Source organism: Syngnathus floridae, chromosome 5 (assembly GCF_059516105.1).
Source record: "Syngnathus floridae isolate MCC-2025c chromosome 5, RoL_Sflo_1.0, whole genome shotgun sequence".
Lineage (NCBI taxonomy): Eukaryota > Metazoa > Chordata > Actinopteri > Syngnathiformes > Syngnathidae > Syngnathus > Syngnathus floridae.
Genome location: NC_142417.1, coordinates 11477599 through 11504264, shown reverse-complemented (window position 1 = coordinate 11504264; position 26666 = coordinate 11477599). Strand labels below are relative to the sequence as shown.

The 26666-nt window shown below is 40.3% G+C and overlaps 1 protein-coding gene across 1 annotated transcript; it reads left to right on the top strand.

The window, feature by feature from the left end:
* Positions 1-626: 626 nt before the first annotated feature.
* On the top strand, positions 627-26313 carry LOC148398150 (transmembrane protein 132D). The gene is made up of 9 exons (XM_088375208.1): positions 627-1377; positions 6043-6916; positions 10900-11037; positions 15124-15310; positions 18017-18160; positions 21545-21750; positions 21947-22211; positions 24286-24477; positions 24600-26313. The coding sequence occupies exons 1-9, from the start codon at positions 1305-1307 to the stop codon at positions 25902-25904; spliced, it is 3384 nt and encodes a 1127-aa protein (XP_088231334.1). The 5' UTR covers positions 627-1304; the 3' UTR covers positions 25905-26313.
* The last annotated feature ends 353 nt before the right edge of the window (positions 26314-26666 follow it).

The window sequence follows — 26666 nt, the reverse complement described above, 5'->3', positions numbered from 1 at the left end:
AATTTGAGTACTTACTGAAGTTTAATTCTATTCCAATTTAAAAAAAATCATGAAAGGTGGTTACATTTTTATTGAAATTGCTTTGCATTTAAGACTGTTTTCGGTTTTTTTTTTTCATGACGATAAAATGTTATTAAACTCTGTTCTGCTGGAACGGTGCGTCTTCAGCCTTTATTTTTGAACATTCAACTTGTACTATCATTGGTGATGATTTGAAAATTATGATGACTGTCTATATATTGATTATTTAGGAAAATTAGAAAAACATTATTTTCATTATAATTTGGAACACAGTGCAGTAGAACGAATACGGTGCACTATAGTAAGAATAACTGTCTTATTAATAATATATAGTTTATAAGACATTAATATAATGATATTAATATATTATAAACAAAGTTTTGTACTACTCGTGACACTTTTGGCCTACTCTACTTGCACTATAAGTACGCATATGGCTACTTATATTCGTAGGAATATAATATATTCCGACTATTTTCAGAATCAACACTGTTGGGGTGATGACATCACAAAGGGGTTTATGACACGAACATGAAAGAACTTTTTTTCAAAGAATCAAAACATCAAAGATACACTCTTTAGTTAGCTGAAATACGCGTAATAAAGCAATAGTACGCAGAGTATCTATTTGAGAGCAGCTGCCCTAACAATTTAAACAGCAAAAACAACAACAATCAGTGGGGAAGCTTTCCTGACGTGGCTGAGGGGGATCCTCATTAACGGGTGATCTCCTGTGAGAATTAACACAAGAACCACGTCGGGATTGGCTCGCCAGCCAAGCCACGCAGGGTTAATCCTACCAGCTGCGCAGTGGCCGTGGTTCCCCGGGCGGATGAACACTGGCAGATGATGACATTAGTGCCCTGGGCTTTGAGCTCAAGACACTCGCTGATCTGCTCGCAGCTCCGCAGACACGTTGGCGCACATTCGACCACTCTGGAGCACCTGAGGAAAAAGAAACTTGGGCTTCGACATCCATCGCAGGGTATTTATTCTTTTTAAATCCAAGGATTTAGTCAGTCTTGGTCCGACACTTGGAAGAGCGCTATTTGCGAAGCTCGTTACGCGCAACTTTTACGCACACGCAGTGGAGTCACGGATGAGCTGATCTCGACGTGCTTTCATCACCACCTGCACAACGCAGGAACACAACAGGTGTGATGGCAGTCAGTGCATCGCATGTCGACATGGACGAACACAGAAGCGACACAATTTACTGAAGCAGGCGTGAACGAGTGAAGCTTGAAAGTTCTCTCGAAGAAAGAGCCGCGCCGGGTGCCAAAATGAGCTGCGGCTGCCTACGCTGGAGGATGTTACACCTGATATTTGCCACCTTTACGACAGTTATCGCCCAAGGTAAGACTGCTTTGTGCACACTTTATAAAACCCCATCCTAGGATGGGAACAGTTCTACTCTTGAGTCTCCAAAACTAGTTAGAAATCTTGGTTTCAAAAATGGACTAAAAAGATTTAAGGTTTTATTTTGTGCACGTTGCCTCGTGAGGGTGTGGAGTTGGGGGGTGTCTGCCTTTCAGCCGAAAACCAGCTTTCTCTACTTGTCTAAATAATTGATAAATGTCCTCGTTTGTGACACAAACTTACATCACTCTCTGCAGTGATATAGCATTTCAGCGACCTTACACATGTCATGTTGTGCTTAATGAAACATTTAGCATGGAATAAGTAGAGGGCGCAAGGTTTAATGTATTGCAACTTAAACCGTGCCTAATGTATAATTCACCGGTTCTCAATGCGAAGTAGGCCTATTACGTTGTTTTTGACATGCGGCACGCGTACACGCGCGCTCACGGCCACTTTCACGATGGGGGTGAAAAAAGCAAACCAAAATAAAATTCAAAATCCAATGCATAATTTTCCAGTGGGTTTATTTGTATGGATATAGTCCAATGCCGGACAATAATGCAATGGAAAAAACACACACTTTTTTCTCCTTAAATCAGCTTTAACAATCTTATTGGGTACGAAAATCTCAACCAATCACTGTGCAAGATTAAGCTCCACCGACCCCCCCCCCCCCGCTGTTTATTTTATCCAGCATCTCACTTTGCAGCCTCCAAAGGAGGCATGCTGTGCGAACACTATATACGTACGTCATATTTATAAAGCACCCGCTAAAGCACGTTCAAAGACTTAAAAGGCTATCAAATAATGTTTGAAGATCGAAGAGGATGTGACTTGTACTGCAGTAGTTTACTCAACTGGAAAGTTTATCTAATATTCTTCTTTTGAACACATCAAGACAGTCAAGTGTACAATTCATAATTAATTCATGACAACTATAAACGAGACAAATTTGAGTCAAGTCAGGTCAAGATTTTTAAAACTTGTTCAATTGCTCATATAAATGACCGTAAACACAACACCCAAATTACATACACAACCCAACAAGATTCAGTATAAGAGATTTTATTATCACTATGCTTAGTTTGGATGCACTTCATGACATTAGAAAATATATATTTAGCCTGATTTTTTTACATACACAACCCAATAAGATTCAGTATAAGAGATTTTATTATCACTATGCTTAGTTTGGATGCACTTCATGACATTAGAAAATATATATTTAGCCTGATTTTTTTATTCTATTGTATTCATGATTGCTTTTTTATAGAACTGCATAAAGATCTGTCTCTCTATGTACTTAGGTAAATAATGTGCATTCAGAAAATTCAACTGCCATCCCAAATTGAGACGGCTTAACTGTGGTCGAGAGAGGAAAACGGATTGGATGAAATAATAAAATGAAACCAGACATAGACAACTGTTTTATTAAGATTGTATTTAGGTTGCAGATATAGCAAGGATTTGGGATTTCTAAACTGGATGATCTGAAATTAAATGTCAACTATGTGAAAACTTTGATTACTAACATCATTGTTCTGTTCTAGATAGAAACTTTATCAATTATAGGAGGAATGTAGCATATTTGCTTAGTATTTGCATGATGTCAAAATGACTGACTGACTGACTGACCGACCGACCGACCGACCGACCGACCGACTGACTGACAGCATTAATGACACATTTGTATCCATCTATTGTAGTAGCCTTGAAAGCAGAGATTTGTTTTTGTCTTCAATGATGCTTTTGGGAGTCAATCGGTGTGTGCCAGCTGTTTGCTACATATGGTAAAAGCCATTATGGCTCATTAGAATTCCCTATGCTGATTCAAGGTTGTAGATTCAAACAGGCTAATGGAATTATCGCAGTGTGTGCATTGTTTAATAGAAAGAGAGAGAAATAAACTTTAAAGAAAGACACTGAAATTATATATTTTGTCCTCCAGGTCAAACCACAAGCAAATTAAAAGCTAGTTTCGACTATTAATATGGATTTTTATTTGCAAATGCACCTTATAAAATAGAGTTAAATAAACTTCCAACCTTTCCTAGATTGCATGATGACTTCCCGTTTCCATTTGAACTGAAGACAGTGTTCTCCAGTGAAGGTGTTCAATCCAAACAAGCTCCAGATACAGGACCAACATTATGCTCAGTTTCCGCACTGTCCGCTGTAATTGACATTTCCATGATGCTGTATTTCACTTTTTTGCATGGAACATTTTCATTTGGGATCTGTACAAGATGAACGCAGGTCTATCAGCTAGTATTCCTCAACCCCATTGGGGGTGTTATGGTTAAGTGGCTTTGAGATGCTGTTGTAACTTGTGCATGGCAACACAGATGCTTTCTGACTTGGCCAAGAAAAAGAGATAGCGTGTGGTTTTTCAAATACGACATATATGAGCGATTGGAGCAGCTGGGGGCAGCATATTTGCTCTCAGGTTTGTCAGCTGAAAGCAGTATGGCTTGGTGATAAGTGAAGAGGATTTCTCACACTCCAAATTTCAACGTGGAAGTGAGGAATAGGGCTTTAATCTGACCTAGAATATGATAAATACATTTTGGGAGGGACTTGGAAAATGATCATAGGATTAATACTTTGATTTTCTTGAGAAGGGCATGTAGAGGCTGTAAAGGGAAGAGGTTGCATGTTAAGTACCTTGTTGCACTGCATTCTTGCTCAGGAGATGGTGATCCAGTTTATATTCCTCTGGCCAGAGATGCTGCCAGCTCTGGTATTAAACCGCACATCTGTCACTGTGGGGCCTTGCTCAGGACAACGCTGTTGCCAGCTTCCTTCTCTGTCTCCTTGCACTTTGTCAACCACACAGCAAGGTGAAAAGCGCGGGGTAGGGGGGTGGGGTTAAAGAAGCCATTGTGCTTTTCTAAAGGCTTCTGGGCTGTCATGAGGGTGACACATACGCTACTGGCGTGTCCTGAACTGTCAGGGGCCATTGCAGGCTTTTTGGGTGAGTCGAGATGAGAACCAGAGGAGACCACAGCGGACGAAGTACTTAAATGTCAACTTCCTTGGAGGGGCATGATGACTTCATTTTGACACAGAAAAGCTCTAAGCTTTCATTCACGCTTTTGTTTAGAGGTCGACGTCCTACTAATGTATCTTGCACAACATTAGGAGTTGAAACATTAAAATGCAGCCTGGCTGTGATTTGTTTGGGTGTGAGTTGCCTCTAATGCTGTGTTTCAAATGCAATACCATGCTTAATGCAGCTTCATTCATTTTATGATAATCTGCAGGGAGTAAACACCACTGTTTTTGTCCTTAATTCGCTAAGTAAGGAAATTATCTCAAATGATAAACTGAACACATGCCAGTTCTAACCGGCGTAGAATTAGTGTGCAATGTTGAATATATTCAAGCACTAAAAGCAGATTGACTGTTTTGTTGTTACTCAGAAGGGTGGCTTTAGACATCCTTACTTATTTGATAAAAGAAAAACCTGGATAGATGTTATTGTATATTTAAATAGGTGGCCAAGATCCAATACTGGAGCTGTATTTAATGTTAATAATGACAGGGTAGACTGTAATTTCAGAGCTACCAAAATGATTATGAAATTAGAAAAAAATATACTATCAAAATAACTAATCTGATCATATATCTTGTTGTAGAAAACAAAACCATGTCAAAAATTGGATTGACTTGGATTCAGGGTCATTTAACCACGTAGTGCACAGAGGGGCGTGGAACATGCTAAAATCAAAAAATGGATTGATTTGGATTCAGTGTCATTTAACTACTTAGTGCACAGAGCGGTGTGGAACATGCTACAATCACACCCATCCAAAATATGGTACAAAATGAAAGAAACATATTTTAAGTGACTTATCATTCATTGCATTGGCATCTGTGCAAAGGTTTGGCTAGTTTAGAATTTAGATCGAAGAATTTAATTATTCTGCTTTGCTCTGCCGTCGCAATCAAACCTTGTTGCATTAACCGATGAAGCATGCTCAGGTGAGAGGCGAAACATCTTCCAAGACCAACAGAACGGTCCAGTACAGATCCTATTCAATGTTTTGAGAATGAAATGAACTGGATGAATGACAATATCCACAAGCATTATTCTGCTATATATTTGTGATGGCTGCATGATTCTGATGAGGACACCGAAGGCCTTTCCTAACATTTCTATTGGTCTTCAGACGATATGACTTGTTTTGGATCTATTCAAAGCCCACTAACTGAATCTGAAAAGCTGTTTTAATCCTGCTTTATGATGGTTAACTTCAATTTTGAGCCAGATGTATCAGATCCCACCTTTAACCAACCCCCAACTCCACTGGCCCCTCCTAAACCCGGATTGCACGCACACACGCAAAGACCTAGCAGATCGTCTGTCTGTCTGTGTGTGAGAGACTAAACTAGGTCAGCCGAGAAGAAAGAAAAACTATGAGAAATGACAGGCAAACAAGCTCACTTGATTGCTAGAATTTGGACAATATGTAAACATGGTTACTTGAAAAAATTACAGTGTACCAGACTTGCGCTGTCATCTCTAAGATATAATTAGCTCCCTGGGTATTATTTATCATGTAATATGCTGCTCCATGAGCCCAAACAAGATGTGATGTGGTGCGATACATACTTACGTTTTTTTTTTTTTTTTTTTTTTTTACCTTTGCCTTCTAGACTTGCTGCCCGACACAAAGAGCCCAGTGCCTTTCCCCGTCTTCTTGCCAGTCAGCTATGAGGTTCAGGATGCTGACTTCCTCTTCTTAAAAGAAGCAGGGCAGGACTTTATGAGGAATTTCAGCATGCAGAGTAACACACAGCCCTTTGTTATTTTGAGAGCAAGCCGCCAGCCCACCATCAGCGCAAGCTACGGCCCCATGTCCACGGAGCAGGTTGTGCCTCTGGATCTGGTCCAATCCGTGCAGCTCTTCAATGCCCCGGACGCCTTCACTTTCAACTGGAAGATTCAGGCCTTTGTGCTAACGCCTCGGGTCTTGTCCACCAAGCCCAAAGTGCGGGTGCTCTTCTATGTGGCGGGACGGGACTGGAACAGGGAGGAAGGCGCTGAGGATGAGCTACCTTGTGTGACAGTCTATGCATTCTGGCAAACCCAGGAGGTGAGATGTTCCTGTGCCATGGGTGGTGAGAAGGGAACTTGCATGGCTGAGCTGCTACCTTTGCCTGGCTGGTTTGGTCAGAGTTCGGAACGCACCAGCAGGGAGAAACAGGACCCGTCAGTTGGGAACCTTGTAGAGCTCTACTATCAGGCACAGTCCAAAGTCGGCGGGAAGTGTGACACGCTGGAGGGGAGTCGTTGGGCAAGCTCACAACAGCAGCAGCAGCAGATGAACTATGTTCCCGTCACTCCCATGCAGAGGATTGGCAGTGTGCGTCTCCTGCAGGTGCCCAAAGGAATGGCCACACTCTCCCGACTCAAACTTGGCAATTCCGTTGTCATACGGACATCCTCCAAACCACTAAAGAAGACGGACATCGCCACCTTCTACATCCTCATGGCCAGCTCTGCTCAGCTGACTAACTTCACTCTTAGGTAAGATGGTGGTTTTTGGTGCCTTTTAATTTCTCCTGCTCAGCGCTTATCTGGATGATGTCATTCAGAGCACAGTTGATTCTAGAAACGTCAAAAGCTCATTTTGTAGCCAAAAAAGCGAGACAGTCATTATGTGCACTCATCTATAAGCCTCGGGGCTTTGGAAACTATGGAACGTTGCAGGAAATTAAATGAGGGATTTCGTGGAAACTAAAATTGAGATTCTTTCCTGGAAACACGGCAGATAATTAAATACAAAGAAAAAAAATCATAAATTAATGTTTGCGTTTGCACAGCTTGACGATATTAAGGGCTCAAAAGTCATATTCCTCAACACTGACATGGATCAAATGAAATCCCGTAGAGGCTTAAGTTCATTAGGACGCTACTTGACACGTTTCGGTGGGACTCTGTCAAATCATTTAACGTCGTCGACCTTATACTTGGATATGGAGATTACCTGCTGCAGTACAGTGGAAGGCACATTTCTCATTGAGAAATGCTTGACTGATTGAAGAATTGTGAAAGTGTTTGAACCACACCATTAACTTAATTTTGTGATGGAGGTGTGCATTTTATGCCGAGATTCTGAAGGAAATGTGCATGTTTCCTTAAATTTAATGCATCTATCAAATCATCAGAATTTTGTGTGACTCATTAATTTTGCAGTGGAAAAAAGTTGAACAGATTTACATTGCAAAAACACTGCTCCTTTCTTATTATGATTCATTTTCCCAGTGAATTTAGAGCCAGGCTTGCCATAAAGTACACGTTTTGTCTCTTCGGTTCATAGGACATTGTCCCAGAAGCTTGCCAATTTTTTGCATGATTTATTTTCAACAGTGGTGTCCTCCTTGGTCGTCTTCCATGAAGTCCAGTTTGGCTCAGACTATAGCGGATGGTATAATGTGACACTGCTGTATCTTGACCTTGGAGTTCAGCTTTAATTTATTTGGAGGATGTTCTGGGCTCTTTTGCTACCATTTGTTTTATCAGTCATATCAATTTGTCATCCGTTTTCTTCCTGTGGCCACAGGAGGAGGTTGGTCCCGACGATCTTAAAATTTTTGAATGTGTGATTGTCGTCACAGGAACATCAAGCTGCTTAGAGGTGGTCCGATAGCCTTTACCTTTAAATTGCTTGTCTATGAATTTCCTTCTAATCTTCTGATTCAACTCTCCTTTGCGCCGTCAAGTCCATGTTTAATGTGTTACCAGCAGCACAGTGACTAATTGTCAACATTTAAATAGGTCAAATGACTAAGTTTAATAGGGGGAACATGATTCTATTTCCACGCCTGTTTCACCTTGTTTTTAAAATTAAATTGATGTCTGATTTCATTGGTTAGTTCCCATTATTATTATTATTTGTATTAATAATTATTTAATAATATTAATAATAAAGTTTTTCTCTATATTTTATTTCTTAACAACTCCACAATCAATTGTGAAGTTGTTAAAAAATAAAATATTAAAAAATAAAATATCATATTAATTAAAATATTAATATGTAGTATATAGTATGAATTATATTATCTATATATTAATATATTATAATTAATATAATAATAATAAGTATTATTATGTTTTTCTCTCTATTTTACTTTTTTAACAATTTCACAATTGATCCATCAACTGCTTGTTAATATGACAAGACACAATCAGTGACAGTTCATTCTCTATACTTTTGGTCCTTCCTCGATCGAGAGTAATTTGTAATGGTCACAGCTTTTACTTAAAGTAAGGCATCACTGTCGTATGGTCATCAAGTGGCATGACATTGTGTGAGTGATGTGTTCCAACCGGAAGCCTAATCGTTTATCTATGTGACAAATGTGGCCTTTACAACCATTTTTAGTGCTGCGATGCCTGCCATCTGGCAGCAATGTTGGCATAAACTGACTCTCAACCCCCTAAACTGCTCCATAAGTACGATAAGCACGATGCTGATCTTTAGCCACCCGACTGGCTAAACACTGGACGTTTGCCTGCATAAACGATTGCATCTGTTCTTTACTGTCTACTTGACTAAAATAATCTTAAAATAACATCTATCATACAATGGATATTTGGGAGAAATAGACAGTTATCAAGAACCACGAGGATGTGTAAAATACTATTTATATTTTGAACCAAGTATGTGAGCGTGCACATGCAGTAGCCTATTTCAAAATTTTATATGTGAGGGTGGTGTATGGGAGGTGAAACAAGGTGCCACTCATGCCTTGCCTGGTCAGAAGTGAGATAGATGGCAGGTGCAGCACCTGAGAGCTGTTTTTCCTCACACACTGTCAGCTTCAGTCTCCATTGCCATCCATCTTGGCTGCCCTGGTGCCTCCCTTTGCTTGCCGCCTCCTCGGGGGCCACTAACCAACGCCATGGACACTGCTTCTTACTCCCCACCGCTCATAAAAAAAACCTCCTCAAATCCCAGGGGATTTTATTCTTCCCATGGAGAGACAGAGAGAAAGGGGAAAAGGGCGGATAAGTCTTCTTGTTGCTGTCGCTTTTTATTAGCTAAATCCTGTTCCTTTCGGCTTAATACACAGCTATGCCCAGCTTGAACGCCACCTTGGTTTTCATATTGCGACATTAACATCCTATGAAAATGGCGTGAACACTTTGTTTTTCCAAAAGACAAAAAATGTGATGCTAGATAAACAAAGTGCCTCACACAAAGCTCAATTTACAGCTCCAGATAAACACTTGTGTTACGATGAAATGAATGTACTGGCGAGAGAACTTAGTTTTTCCAGGTCCAGATATACACTTTTATTACTATTTTCAAGTCTAACCTGTTAAAACAGTCTCGCTATTCAATCAACATGGTCAGCCTTCAAATAAAAACACATTGACTGTCTGCAGACACAAACCGTCTTCCAGAGCTTGTTTTGATTAGGGATGGTAATACCCACCCACCGGTGTTGGGCTGCTTGTAGAAATATATTCTATAACACAACATTTGACGTTAACCTATTTCTCACCTCTCTTTCGCTTATGAAATTCATACTGATTCTGGTTACTTCCCGTGGGCTACTTGACTACAACTTTTGGAAGATAACAACAAAGCCAGCCAACAGTGGTCTTTTAAGGGAAGCTTTAGCCTGAAGTGGAAGCATGCATGCAGCGTCATTTCACAGTGTGATGATACAGCAGACGCCTGCATGCCAAGGTTACTTGCCTCTCGAGACCTGCTTTAGAGTGCAGCAAAGCTGAACATGCAGATGGTGTCACACATCCAAACACGCAAATGTGCACAGAAACGTAGCACAAAAACATCTTCAGGTTACGTTAAATATTTTAAATTGAGAGATAATGCATTGTCAAGGAGCACTGTCTCTACTTTTGCTGGACTTGTTAGAGCCATACTTGAACCATAATTGCTGTTGCTTCTAACATAGATTACATCCTCTTTGAGAGTCATAATGCGATCAGCACTCCGCAGTTATCTGAAAGATTCAGGGATAAACCACGTAGCTTTGCATGCAGATGAAAGCCAAGAAGAATTACACGAGGAGGCTGGCTGCTCTGGGTGGCCTGTTCTGTGTCTCTTGGACATCAAACTGCCATTGTCTTGTAGGCTTTGTTAACCCATAAATTCCCACAAATGAATTATTTAGTGCAAGTAACCCCTGACCTTATCTTGATTGTAAATTCGGTAGACTGTCTCCCAGCTGTAAATTGCTTAGTGGGGTATGATTTTTAGCAGAAAGACTGTGCAATGACATAATAATGGCTGTCATATGAATGATTCGGCACAAGGATGGGTAGAAGTGATCTTTGCCACGTCTACTCCAGATGTGACTTAGTATTCAATTTTGCTTGCCCATACTATTGCTAAAAGTGTCATTTTCATGTATAAACAAAGTCTAAATGGTCATTTATTTCCCTATGATTCATAGGCTCTCAACGGGGGACGTTTTTATTTACCGCATTCTTGACCTTTCCATTTTTTGTTCAATTTGTATTTTTTACTTTTACAGAGCAACGATAAAGGATGGCGTGACCTTTCGTACAGCAACACCAAGTAACTCTTTACTGTGGGATATCACACTGGATACGGCTGCAGATGGAGCCATCTCTGTCATTTGTCAGAGGAAGGCTCCCATAGCTGGAAAAAGGCAAGTCTATTTCTCACATTCTGTCTATGAGCTGCTTCATCAGTTGAAAGTTCAGTTGCCTAAATAAACAAACACTAGAGGAGCCCGAAGGGAATCTGTGTAAAGCTGCATCAGGCATAAAAGTAGTTTTTGTAATGTAGCTCTCGCGGCGCATATGATTTGTTTGTTTGTTTGGCAGCTGTGGAGGAAAACACAAACCTTCTGTCCCACCTGACAAGAACAAAGCACAAAATTGTACTGTGTCCCGGGAGGACTGAAGTGTAAAGTGTAAATTGCTACTTCCTTTTAAAATGATTGCCAACCTAATACTCAATCTTACACATCACACAAATTCCGCCCCAAAAAATTAAAGAATGGTTAAAAATAAACCCATCCATATTAAATAGGACATGTAGTGGCGGTATTTATGTTTGTGCGGAATGTTGACACGCTGGAAATATTTGCAAGATGAGGTGTTTGTATTGGAGAGCGCCTGGATCACAATCTCTGTTGTAGTTTATTTCAAAAATCTTTGCGGATCTTCCATGGCAGACTCATCCAAACTAGTAAAAATCAACCCAGTTGCCAAGCAATGCAGTGCACGTGGCACACATGAGACGAGATAAAAAAAATTCAAACTCGACTCATTATTATGACTGTATTGTTTATGATCGACGGCTTAAACTCCAAGCCCCCCCATTAGCATGAAATGCTCCTCAAAGGTAAAGAAAACAGGATCCCATTTTTCCTACCAATTAATATGATATTATAATGTCAACATTTGGCCATTGTTGTTATGTAGTAGGGACACATAGACAGATGTTAAGTAGTCAGTGAGCATACGGTGTGCCCCCCCACACACCCTCACCCTGATAGCGTGAATTAGCCGTCAACAGCGGTTGAACGACTCGCAATGACATGCAATATGGTGTTTCACCTTCCAGAGGTGCGAGAGCATACAGGCAACGGGAGAATGCCCACACTGCCAGATTTGTCAGGGAATGCCCTCATTTTAAGGTCGCTCCACCGAGAGTCATGAAGGTGCATACGTGACACACTTCAGTTGATGAGAGGATCTGCATTCCCCAAAAGACTGTGGAGAAGAGCATCGTTTCAGACTCAAGCACACAGAAAAATATGCCCCCAAATGGGTTTATAAATCAAAACCACACGCAGGTTCAATTCAGTGCAGCTCTCTCTACCTGAACAGAAGGTTCTGTCAAATGTGCAGTTATTTTTTTTTTTCTTTTATGTGACCAAACCTTGAGGCAGGAGAAATCAAGAACAATATGAGCTAACCCGTGACCCCTGTGAGGACAAGCGGTACAGAAAATGGATGGATGGAATATGAGCTAATTGTTGCACACCAAATGCTCCCTCCCGAATGTGAATCATGTTGAGTATTTTGTTGTTGCCCTGGATGTACAGTATTCACATTTTTTATTCATGGGAGAGCATTTCAGCATACAAGTATTGCCCCCACAGAGATCTGCTGAGGTTCAACTCAAACTGCAAGATTAATTCTGCCTCTGAGAAATACTTGCAAAAGCGAAGGTCTAATCTGGGCACCAAGGGCTGGCACTCAGGGAAAAGGCAAGAAGCCAAAAGAATAAGAATTGGCAATGCTTTACACCTTGAAAGGAATATGAAAAGGCACAATCAGAGCAGTAAATAATTTTTTCCATGCATGTTTGTTACACTGATTTTTTCCAGGTCATACTACAAAGGGATACATGATGCTTTGACAGATAATATCTGCCGATTTGACCTCATTAGGTTGTTTTCCCCATTCAGCATGGATAAAAAACATTGTTTATCACAACTTCGTTAAGTGTGAGCATACTGTATATTTCATGGCGACTAATCCGCCATGAAACCAACAGACTCCCTGCAGAGTCCATGCCTAGTCACTGACACCACAGATGGAATTCCCTTGGGTCTCTGCCTGGAAATACATTTGCAGTATGCTTGTATTTAAAGCTTATCCTATCCCACATCTTAGTAGTTTGAGCTGATTGTTAAAGACAGCTCGTCACAGATCATAAACAAGACACTTTGCATCATGAGCCACAATGTGAATAGAGCAGCCTCATCCCATTTTATACACATCTGTGTTAATGCATACTTAAGGGGATGGATGTCTGCTTATGTCAAGTGAATAGCTTTTCTTGTTTTGATACTTCATTAGGATTACATTATCTTTTAATACCCAGTCTTGGTGCAATATGTTGAGATTAGTCAATTATAGTAAAACCCTGTTTTTGCTTTTCAAGAGGCAAGAAGAAAGGGGATACAAAGCTTTCCAGTTGTTGTTGAGTCTGGAACTAATGGAGGATTAACAAATGATCATTGGTGGTTCGTTGTTACTCTAAAGTAGGCTGGTGGCCAGCCCATCAAGAGTTCATTTGCTGAAGTAAACAATTTTGTGGGTCTGATTATTCAAGGGTGCCCATCCCACATAATAATACTTTTCAACACTAATTGCAGCGATCATTTTTCCCCCAAACAGCCTCCTACCACATTTGCATGAGGCTTTGGTATGTGCGTGCAACCAGTGTTTTCGTCATACATTTTTCTTGTTCATTGTTTGTCCAGAAATGAATCACATAATAGGAACTTTGCCACACAAGAAAATTGAATCCATAGCCAAGTCACTATTCAGGCTGACATCCTTGAGAAGCCATTATAAAAAGGTCACAAAGGCATTTACTTTGCCGCTGTCCCCATATATTGCTCTGGAACAAAATCCAACCAAAGGGCCGACAGAATAGCATCATTTTCCATTCCATATGGATCTTTAATAGTCTTTACCTTTGGAAAAACACAATAATTCCTTGAAACACATTTGGAACAAATTGTATGCTGCACAGGGCATTTTTTTTTGCATCTAATAAGCTATTATTCTATGTGTGTGCATATATATATATATATATATATATATATATATATATATATATATATATATATATATATATATATATATATATATATATATATATATATATGTATGTATGTATGTATGTATGTATGTATAATATATATATATATATATATACACACACACACACACACACATATGGCGTCATGTGAAGTGCATTCTTCAAGAGTCCCCACCAAGTGTTTGTGTGAGTATGGGAATGTTGAGTCAGCTAATTTGCATCAAATTAAACCGTTAAGCAATCATTTGATGAAGCCCAGCTACATGGGCAGTATAACAACACTTTTTGTCATTACTTCCCTATTGGCCTCTGACGTCGTACAAGCAAGGAGGGAGTTTGTAAATTTGAATGATGGCCTGGAGAGACACACCCTCGAATGTTAGCTCGGCCAAATTAGAAATGTGTCTCCTCCTCAAGACCAGGAGTTGATAAACTACAGTAGCTTACATCATCAAATTAAATCTTATATGAAGAACAGAACAGGCAGTGATTTATTATAAACACCAAAGCATTAATTTGTCATTACCCAAAACTGTGAGTCTGCTTGGCAATGAATACAATTACATGCAGTACATTTCACATTGACTGTCAGCGACCCAATAAAACACAAATCCTGTTCCAGACAGAGCAAAAAGCCAAAGGATAAAAGTGCAGCATATACAAAATCATTACATTGTGACGCAATCTCTCCTATCTAAATTGGAATGTGTCTAGGAATTTGTGCCCATAAGTCGGTGGGCAAGCATTATGACTGCATTCAAACAGTTTTTTTGTTTTTTTTTTTTGCTCAGTAGCAAGCAGAGAAAATAAAAATGAATCTACAAAAAAATCCTGTGCAAAACCACTTGCAGTTATGTTTAAATGACCCAAATTATTTCACAAAAAGATAAAATAGATGGGACATTCCAGTTTGGTGAGGAGTTGGATCAAAGTGTGCATACAGGAATTTTTCAACATTTCACATCAATCTGGCATCCAACTCCCTACCGGCAAAAATAATTGTGAAAGCGTACGTTTGTTTGTCAATGTCCATTAACCAGATAGCCTGTTACGTAACGAACTCATGGACAAAACACAAACAGGAGTTTTTTTGGGTGGAGGTCTGTGCTGAATCGTGTTACATTCAAACTATGTGGTAACCTAACAAGATCTGTGCTTCCCCTCTCAGACTTGAAGGCAATCTGCTGGAGGTGCTTCAAATGGATTTTGAGGTTGATGAGCTAAGCAGCCCTGTGAACAGTCAGGTGATCATATGGAAATTGGAGCTCCCATCCAAAAGTACTGCCAAGACTGAAGGAGCAATGAGGATCTACACCACTCAGAGAGACTTTGTTGGCCTGGCTCCTCTTATAACGGTGAGTCGGCATCAGCCTGCCTGTCACATTGTGAACCGGTGTTGATATTACTGCCGATAACGTTTGCAATAATTCCAAAGCTTGGATGTCATCCCTTGATCATCAGCACATGAAAATATGAAATGCACTTTGCTCTGATCCAATCCTGTCAGGCTGACTATACTTTGGATTGTTCAGCAAATGGCTCCTATTTTAAGCAAACAATGACCTTGTGTTGTTGACTGACAGTGAGCTGATGTTTTTCTTCTGTGCATGCACTAATGTGGTCATCCGCTCCTTGCAGAAGCTGCTTCATGTGCTTCTATTTTAGTGCTCGAACTTGATCCCATAACAGCGGATCCAAAAAAATCGTTACATTTTGAATGAAAAAATAACATGGCATTTTCACAACGTTGTTGAACAGTGGCATTTAACCTGCTTGCTCTGGGTCATTCGAGTGAGTGTCCATCGCGGGTCATATTCGCATTGCTGCCTGCTTCATTTGTACTGTAATAATGCTGAAGGGCTTGAAGTGACATCTCTACTTGTGACTTTTGACATCGTCCATATCCATTTAGCATTAAACTTCAGGCAGTGGACCAGACACGAGATTTGCTTCTCAGTATGTCACACGGTTACAAGCTTTACACCTGCTTTTGAACTATGTTGTAATGCCAGTCAAAAAAAAAAAAGAAATAAAAGACGTGTTAGTTCTGCATCACTTAGACCAGTTTAACAGTTCAGAGACAAGCGTCCATCTGCTTTATTTTGTCCTCTGGGTGAATTTCACCGATCGTTCATAGAACCCGACCCAGATAAACTCCACTGTCAAAAAGCGAAATTGTCAGGAACATGTGCGCACACTCACACACACACACGCAGATGTGCTAAACAACAATTATTTCAACTTCATTTAAACAGCGTGATTTTACACAGAGAACACACACATCCATCTGCTTTAATTTGATTCTTCATGACCGCACACAAGCATGTGAAGGAATTCAGCGAGATATTAACAAGAGCTATTACCGCCAACTGCACTCTATGTGCCTTTTTAATTATAAATGGCTGTTGCTGCAATGATGGAAATGTCCCGAAGAATAATGGTTGAAATGCTAAAGGAAAACTAATTGGATTGTATAGAATGCGAGTATTGTATCACAGTCTTTCATGACAGAACTTTGCAAAACAAAGTCAAAATCTTTATGTATTTCAATGCACCCTCTTATGTCGTAAGAAATTCCTCTGCATCATTAAGTGCTATGGGCATGAAGGACGAGAAACTGTGTGGCTATAAATTGTACTGAAAACCTTTGAAGCATCCGATGAGGTTGGAAGAGTTCACAATCAAACAGCAGCCATGGGGGCTATTCTGATAATTTGGGAAAAAATGCAAAGAGAAGCTGTCCAACAAATTCAATGGCTGCAAGGATTTCGAAGCTGCTTTTAAACGAGAGGTCCTGCGTTAAAATGTAATTTGTAACGTCTTGAGATATTTTGATTGAAATAACTTGATTACAGCAAATACAACCTCCTAATGCTGCAAATTCAACAAATGACTATTTTCCATTTTTTTCAACCCATAAAATGGCTTGAATCACTGCTGTACTTAATAATACAACCAAGTATCATCAATGTGGTAAGTAGCTGTTCTAAAAAATAACTCACCAGTGAGATGCATGTAATTAGAAAAAATGTTGCGCCACTTGCCAGTGAGCTAAATCTAACATTTTTTTCTTTATATTCTTTGTTATTTCATAAATGTATTAGTGTAAAATTGGTAATGACATTTTTGGGGAAAACCGGTTGCCAGCCAATCGCAGGGCACACAGAGACGAGCAACCATTCGCACTCGCACTCACACTTAGGGGTAATTTGGAGTGCTCATTCGGCCTACCGAGCATGTTTTTGGGATGTGGGAGGAAACTGGAGTGCCCAGCGAAAACTCACATGGGCATGCAAACTCCACACAGGGAGGGCCGGAAGTGGAATCGAACCCACACCCTCCTAAATGTAAGACGGACGTGCTAACCAGCTACCTAGTGGCAAATAATTTGATTAAATGTGTTATTTTATGTCAAGATGGTAGCTATCCCTTTACTTATACTACCAGTATCCAAGAAGTAGCACTGGGTTTCAAAAAGGTTGGTGACCCCTGCCATAGACTATAAAAATCTGACAAAAACATAATTTGTATAATAATTTGAAAAGCTGTGTATAACAAAGTGAAACTGGAGTATTTATGCTCTGAAATTCACTTTGATTGTATGTAATTTCTGCTTTATATAATTTTCTTCTAACACAATTCATTTAGACTTACTGTTTCTGTTAATAATCAAGAGGCACGCCATGGTCCTATCGCATATTTGGAAATGCTTATATGCCGCTATACATTGCAGCCATCTTATTGGAGTAGGTCAAGTATTGCAATAAAGCTACAAAAAGCCTAAGTAAGAATAAAACACAAACACAGGACGATGTCATGCATTGCGTTTTATTCCAAACATTTTCTGAACCATATTTTTCATCAAAATGTGAGTCAAATTCAGCATTTGACTTTGTTGGTTGTACTCTTTGTACTCTTTGTACGTATATATATGTCTTTTTTAAAGCACAATATAATGGGTGTGCATGGTCAACATGACAAATCTCTGCTTTATTGTATCAGGCAGGCCTACATTTTTTTTCTTGACAAACAACAGACCAATTGTCTTCTTTCAATGGCAGGACACTGAGGTCCTGAACACTGCAATTCTGACTGGAAAAAAGGTGATGGTGCCTGTAAGAACAGTGGCTGTGGAAGAGGATGGCGTCATCACTGATGTTTCTGAATATACAGAATGCAGCTCCACTGATGAATATGTTCTCAAGGTATGGTTCACTTGCAAATACAGTCCAGTACTTTAAATAGTAGAACTTTTTTTAAAAAGATCAGGATTATAGTCTAATATCCATCTATCCATCTCTCTCAACTGAGAAAAAAAGAAACTATTTTTACAGGAGTGGTCGGCCATGTGTGTGACAGCAAGGACAACTGCAGACAAATATGCTCTAGCAAAGTCACTTCTCTCAATCTCTTTTTCCACTCAGTAAAACAAACTGTTAGTCGGGCTTCAACAGCATCACCCATCAATCTCGTCCTCAATGAACAGCCGCTGAGCTAAATCGCTCAGCACAAATTACCTTGCAGTCTGCCACACTGCTCTCTCTCATCCTGTGACTTTTCCCTTTTATCCTGAGAACCTGGGCATGGCTGACTGCCAAAAGCTGGCTTTTTTGACTGATGAAATTGAAAGTCAGGGCCCTTGACTGCAGGGTCACACAATGTAAAAAATTACATTAAAGAAGCACAATGGACCTAAGGCAAAGTAATGTACATTTTTTATGTAAATTTTGACTATTTTTACCTAACGCAGTGCAACACATCTCATTTGCAAAGACTTGATGAGGCCTGTGGAACATGTCCAACGAAAGACATGTCCAGTAAGTTTACTGGCCATGCTGGAACTTGGATTAGCTTCTAGAAATTGTGTACGGTTCCTTGCAACCTGGGGTTGTGGATAAATGGCACATCAACAAGCCTCAGGATCTCATCACTGCATTTAAAATGCCATCTTTAAATTGCACCTGCGTTGGTTGTCCATAACATATGCCTGCATTTACCTTAATCCCCCCATCAACATGGGCCACCTCATCCCACAACACTGACATCAGGATGTGTGATGCCATCCAGACTTACTGCCATCTGCCCAGTTCAGTGAGAACCAGGATGTATTCGAATGGAGAATAAGTTTCCAAAGTGTAAGGTGCCAGCAAATGTAAGCATGTGCCCAGTCAAGTCTGTTAATATAAGATGCAGTGATGAGGATGGCAAGAATGCAGATGAACTTCCTTGAGATGGTTTCTGGCTGTTTGTGGAGAAATGATTTGGTTTTGGAAACCAATTGTTGCCGCAGCTGCCTAGGATGAAACAAATGGGACCTTCCTGTGTAATAATAATCATGCAATCTAATCACATCTTGATATGCCACATTTAAAGTGGTTTGATTATGTCAGCAATGGAGAAGGGCTTAGTGTAGTAGCTGGCCAGACAACAGCTTCAGTTACCAATTTTCAGTTAATCTTGTCATTCTTATCCTATTTTTTTTTTTCTTCAGTGTATGAAGAATATCAAATCTGCTGGTGCCAAATGGGAAAGTGTTTTTATGGCATTAGCGTTTCATAAAATCAAATATACTTTATTATTATGTCATGGTGACACCAGTTGGAGAGCGCGAACATTCACTAACCTCCACATACATTGGAAGAGAAAGGGCAAATCCCTAATTTTTTACTGTAGATTGAGAACTTTGGGTTTCATATAGAAAGATGAATGTATGATCAACATCTCATCTCAGTTGCAATGTGTTTGAAGTTTACATACATGCAGTTACGTATGTGGAGTGTTTGTCAAGACAGAATTGAAATTGCTTGGTTTGCCAGACAACGCTGTACCAGCGATTGGGTCTGGTAGGGATTTGCAGCAAGTGTATTTCTGAGGCAGGGCAAACCTGAGCAAACAGACAGTACAAAGGAATCAACCAGCAAAGAGACGTGACATATAAGAAAATATTTCCAAATCTTTTGAAATAAATGCTTCCAGTGCTGTCGGCTGCTGAGGTTTCAATGACCTTGTGTGTCTGGTTATTTAAAATTGCTTTTATGCTGAATGATGTTAAGAAATGATCATCCCTCCCACATGCAATTTTGAATGAGGATGGACTAGAAAGACCTACTGGGTTTGTTTTGAATTGAGGGTGAGCCAGACCCAATTTCTTAGTGGGTGTGGCTTGCCAGGCTAGAATTTAACAGGTAAGAACTTCATGGTTTTTTATTCGTGTGACAAGTCAGGAACTTTATGGTGTGACTTGAATTTACCCATTAACCCCAATAGAAAAACAAAATATTCTTTAAATCTTTCAAATATATTGTCAGTAGCACTACAGTTATAATTATCTCTGAAGGATGTCTTTCAATCCGTCTGCACTGCCTCGTGACAAAAAATACAATTTAAAAACAAATTTCAATTTATGACACAAAAATCCCTTTGGGTGCTATTATTGTTGACAGAATGAGATTGTGACTAAATAGAGTGGGCGGCTGCCACATTAAAATATATTCTGTTTTAAATGATGTTTTGAAGTGTTGTTTGTGCATGGCTCCAAGTTCAGTTTAAGCGTGAAGCTCTTGGATGATGTTCTCGTTAAATAGACGAAATGAAGAGTGTCATAGAACATGGATGAATGGATGACTGCATTCACAATGAATTAAAACATGAGGACCCCATACATCTCGAAAACCTTAAAAACAACTCAATTCTTGTCTATTGATCCATTCTTGCATTAGGAATTCTCCATCATTGCCACACTATAAATAAATGCACTGTTTGGTTTGAATTCATGCATGAGATTATTTGTCAGGAAGTTAGGCCGTAGAAGGATGACACATAGTGATGTGGTCATTTGAAAGCTTTAGCTGAGGACACAGGGTGATTCTGAAATGCACCGATGATCCTCTCAAAAATAGCATGTGCACATGGCAGCGCATCATGTAGCCGAGTGCTGGATTCGTGCAAGTAAGAGTAAGATTTGCTATTTGTATTCCTCCTTAGGCTATCAGTCAAAGTCACATTATTTTTTCCACTCCTGTGTGCATTTCCAGAGGCTGGTGACTGAATTTAAATGTGGCGTTATAATTATCCTGTTTGTTGTGAGCGGTGGCTGTTGAGAGGACCAACAAAAAGCTGATTCATGTCTTCGATTGTCCATGTGATCTTTCTGTAGTGGCTTAAACTCTCCAAGGTCACTTTTGAAATTATCGAGTAATGAATGCACTTGACTGTGAAGGACCGATGTTGAGTGCTGGCTGCATCAGATGATATTTTGATTAACATAAAATAACAATGCAGCATCTTCCCAAAGCTTTGGAGCAGTGATCATCACAGTAGTTTATTGCAGCTATCACTACCATAACACATGCAGTTTGAAACTACCACAAGGACATTTGGTGTGGAGTGGAGCGACAATTTGTGAAAATATTGACATTTATGAGACTATTTGATGGTGTTTGTCACAGCTTAAATGACTAACATAACCCTCATTCACAGCCAAATTGATTGTGGACGCAGTTTGTTCTCAAAAATGTACCTGGACAAACTTATTGATATAATCAAGGACATTAACATGACAAAGTATCCCTATTTTTCTTTCTCTCTAGGTCTCGGACAGCTGTGACTATGTTTTTGTAAATGGCAAGGAGACAAAAGGCAAAGTCAAGATGGTTGTAAACTTTACCTACAGCTATCTCAGTGCTCAACTTGAGCTGAATGTGTGGATGCCACAACTCCCCCTTCAGATAGAGGTGTCAGACACAGAGCTGAGTCAAATCAAAAGCTGGAGGGTCCCTATACTGACTTCCAAGAGGTGGGTTGCACATTAGTGTTGATAAAAGACAACTTTGTTTGCCTTCTAACCATTCCTTTCTCTAATTCTAATAATTATGATATGCTTTTGCTCGCATTGCATATTAATACTCCCTCTGATCCAACCAGAATCAAGATTGACTGATGATAATCTATGAGTCAATTGTCAAATAAGTGGTGTGTGTTTTATGTCTCAGATCTGTCTGGAACAGTCAAGTCAACGAAAAGAAAGGAAAGGGCTGCACATTGCAGTTTCAGCATGCCCTGGTGCGTGTGCTAACCCACTTTGTGGCCGAGCAGGAAGACCCTCGGGACTCCAAGGCCTATTTCCTGGGCTCTGACTGGCAGGTGGATGTAACAAGACTTGTTAGATACTTTATGAAGGTGGAAGATCCTCGTGTGGCAAGGCTACAGGAAGGGAAGGTGCTATCAGGCCGAGATATTGGGACCACTGCCATCCAGGTAAGCATGAGCATCAAACTAATATTATGAGGAGGGAAAATAAAACATATCAGCACTGCTTGACGATTGTGTCTGATCTTGCCAGTGAGATCAGAGTAAACTGCATCTCAGTATTGTTATAGGGGTTTGCATACATGACATGATTAAATAATTTTAAAAGGTCCATGTTGCTGCAGTGATTGATGTCAAATGGTCCAATAGTATGCCGGAGTTGGACTTAAAATGCTGGCTACTCACTAAAACTGTCTACTCACGGATGTTCTTTTAATAAAAATAGGCATATTAAAATTACGTTTTGATTTGTAGAAAGTCTTTTTAGGTCCCAAAGTGGTGGGATTCTTCACTACACCCTTCTCATAAATCCGTCTAACCCTTGCTAAGGCAGCCGAATCTGATGGACATTGTAGCGATGTGCATGAATGGCCAAACATGTGCTATGGGCTGCTACCGTGCAACACCACCCTGATTGACCAACTGACTTTTTGCTTTTTAGAGGATGTGCTTTGCCAGATTGTCATCCAGCTTCTCTCTGTTTCTCATTTCATTTAGGACGCCCTTTCAAGTATACTTGTCAATCACTTTTGGCTATTATCAATAGCACTCTGTATTCTTAATCAATGTGTGCGTTCAAATTTTAGACCTATTTCCATGCTACCTTTTAATTTAGAAAAGAAAAAAAAAGTGGTGCACATATAATGGAAGGTTGTTTGATGAACATATCACAGATGGTTTCCAGTCAGGTTTTAAGATGTTGCATAGCACACAGGTTTTAATGACATCCTTCTGGCCAACGACACTGGAAACTGTTTCTTGTTTTGTTGGACCTACTCTGTTTGCTCGTTTGGTGAGCATTAGTGGTAGCACTCCAGAGTGGTTTAGATGTTAATTGGGTAGGTAGGAGGAGAACGTTGTTTGCTCTGAATCGCACTCTGTTCCACTGTCATCTCAGGGCTCATTTTTGGGGGCCCTGCTTTTTTCTTAGTATTTGCAATACTTGGGTTCCATCTTAAGAAACAAATGTACAGTTGTGCTCATGAGTTAACATACCCTTAGTGTACGTAAACTTACTGGCTGGGAAGGGTGAATGCTAGAGTTGTTCAGTTACTTGCTGGGTGGGAAGGATGAATACTAAGATTGTTGAATCTGCCACTGTTTGCGATTTGAGTCATGGCAATACCTGATTCACATAGCAATCAGAGACTTGTAGGGAGTACTATGTAAGGGTAGCATCCTAGATACTGAGGTATGGGTGACATTACTTTAGAAATAGAAGGCATGATGATCATCACATTCTCACCACCTATGATCTATGCATTTTCCAGGTGACACAAAGTTAAAAAGCCAATTCCCCTTTGAGTACATTCAAGGGAAAACAAGTATTGAAGCACTGCGGGACCTATTGAGCAAAATTTAAAACAGAGCAATTCTGGATTTGTCTAAATTTAGAGATTGCACAAGAAAAACACTCAATTAGGGTGTACCAATATATTCTGCCATTCTTTGCAGTTTTTTCTCATAATAGCAAAAAGCCGTATAAACTCACTAAACAGCCATCAAAGTGTCTTATGCAAATTGAGATAAAAGGGGATGCTGTGTTTCGACAAGGCCATACAAAGTCAATTACAAAATTGGGATATACATGCCAAATAGTTACTCATTCCTAGAAGAGACGGCAAAAGTGGAGTCCTACAATCACAGTTGAGGACCGCTCATTTTGTTTGCATCTCATTGACCAAACATTGGTTACTGTATGTTGTCTAAATTCATGTAATCCTCATTCTGTATTTCAAAGTGGACAAGCAGTAAAGTTCAACCTTGGCCACAACTTTGAAAATGATATAAATTACTTACTTCATTATATCCTATTTTCTTATTGCACTGGTATTTCAGTCTTGGGATTTTACTGTGCTATTCTGGGCCCTCAGGTATCGAATTCCATGCTTTATGTGTATATGTGGCAATGTAAATTTGTTAAATATAACATACTGGTAGATAAACCTACCCCGCACAGTGTTTAGAGCCAGAGGAAATAAACGTCATTACACTTGTCTAATGTGACATTGTTCTGCGACAGGTGGTTTCTCCACTCTCTCAAACAGTCTTGGCAAAAACAACGGTGAAAGTCACCAATGAAAAAGTGACCATTACTGAACTGGGGGTCCAGATGGTTGCAGGTCTCTCGGTGACCCTACAGCTCAGCCCAGGAAGCAACAGGGCCATTCTGGCAACCACAACTACACAGGAAGTTCTGAGGTTGCCTAAACAGGTTATATTCTCAATCAACTTAACTTTACCATGGTTGAATGATTGTTCCAAAACACAATGATAATTTATTTGTGATTAAGGGCTATGTAAATAAACTTGACTTTTTTGTTTCCTCTCCATTAGCAAGCCATGGTCAGTGCATGGTTCCAATTCAGTGATGGCAGCCAGACACCTCTTGACATTTACGATCCTGCCTTTTACCGTCTGACGGTCTCATCTCTGGATCAGGGAGTGGTGTCACTGCGTGGCACCCCTCCAGCTGTGGTGGCAGAGGGAGAGGGCGAAGGAGTTCTAGTTCGGGTGGAAATGTCCATCTGTGAGGCCTGCCAGAAGTCCAAACGAAAAAGCATTGTAGCTGTGGGCAATGGCAGTCTTAAGGTCAAGTTCCAGGTGAAAAGTCGACGGCCAGACAGCAATGACAGAAGTTCCGACAGCAGCACTGTCAGCAAAACCACCGAAGAAAAGAACGGTGGAGACTTCAGAAATGATGGGGAAGAGAGAGAGAGTGACAGGAAGCAAAGGAAACCATCACAGATTCCTTCATCACGCATCACAACATTGGCGAGGGACGAGAGCCCTTTGGCAAAGACCACAATCAAATCTACAGAAGGGACCGTGATCACCAGTGGCACACTTGGGGGTGTGGGGAAACCAACCACTTCAGGAAGTAGTCCCACCAGCATGGCCAATATCACTAGTGACAGCAATAAAGCGTCTGGCTCTGACAACATGGTAGTGGACAGTGTTCGTGTCACAACTACTGTGAAGGCTCCTGGGAACCTGGTCAACTCCAATAATTTCCCTACTAAAATTGTTGTGCCTGGACAAGGTTCAGTGGAGGTTGAGACCACTGGTGACGACGACATGTTGATAAACAGAGCCCTGACAGACTTAGAGATTGGTATGTACGCTCTTTTGGGAGTCTTTTGCTTGGCCATCATGGTATTTCTTGTAAATTGCATATCATACGTTGTTAAGTTCAGACATAAGAAGTCTTCGTCACATGGCCAGGAGCCCACAGGTCACAGGCATGACTGGGTGTGGCTTGGTACCGACGCCGAACTAGTGATGAGCGTCCCGGGAAGTCCCGTTCAGCAAGACTCGCAGGCTATGACCACTGTGATAGACATTGGGCCTGATAAAACTACTTCACTGTCCAGAAGGCCCAGTTGCCTAGGATCAGCTACAGACTCCCCTATTAGCTGTGTGGGCGCCTTCAGGAACAAACCATTGCCTACAGAGTCCCTCCACTCTCCAACCAGCAAGAGGAAGCGGGTCCAATTCACTACCTTTTCCATGATGGAGCACCATCATTCGCCGCATCTCCAACAAAGGGAGAATGGACATGGCATCCACTGGGTTGGGAAGGAAGACAGTTGTGAAGAAGGACCCCAAGTGCCCATTGCAGAGCATAGGGACATCGTATAATAGTGAGTCTGATCAGATCTCACATTGCAGAAAATGTGGCTATGATCACCTCAATGCCTTTCTTGACTCATTATCACAAACATGGGATGACAAAAAAAACTATTAACTCTTTTCATTACCTACCAAGGCCTTTTAGGTGTACTGTACACAAACTGTATAATACTGTTAATACGGAAGAAATGAGCCCATCTCCCACCAAATGCGATGCTGCATGTGGATATCCAATTCTTTTTTGCACTTCCTGATGACCAACCCGCATTAAAGGCATTGAAGAGCTGGGTTTAAAGCCATCATAGTTGCAAGTAATGCTGTTCTTTTAGGCAGAAGTAGCCAAGGATGTTTGTCTTCATAATTTGGTATTTTGTGAACCCAGAATAAATTTAAAATGTATTTGAGCATTTTACCCTCATTCGTACCTGACCATAGTTATTTTGATCCTCAGCCTTTTGCAGAATGTGAAAAATGTTCACATGCTCATGTTGGCGGTCACATCAAGCGATATGAAGTGCATTACGTTAAAATGTGTTCCTGGTGTGTAAAAATGTTCCTATGTATTTAATCCGGGGTGCTATTAGATGAAACACAACCCAATTCAAGTCATGTCAAAGGTAAAACTGTAGATTAATTAATACTTTTGCAGGTGAATAAAAAATACTTAAAAAAAAAACTCTTGCAAATAAATAATTGTGACAGAGCAGGGTGTTCACATTTGTTCAGAAATACAGCTGCGTATACTAAACGATGATGACCTGGTGCTACAAT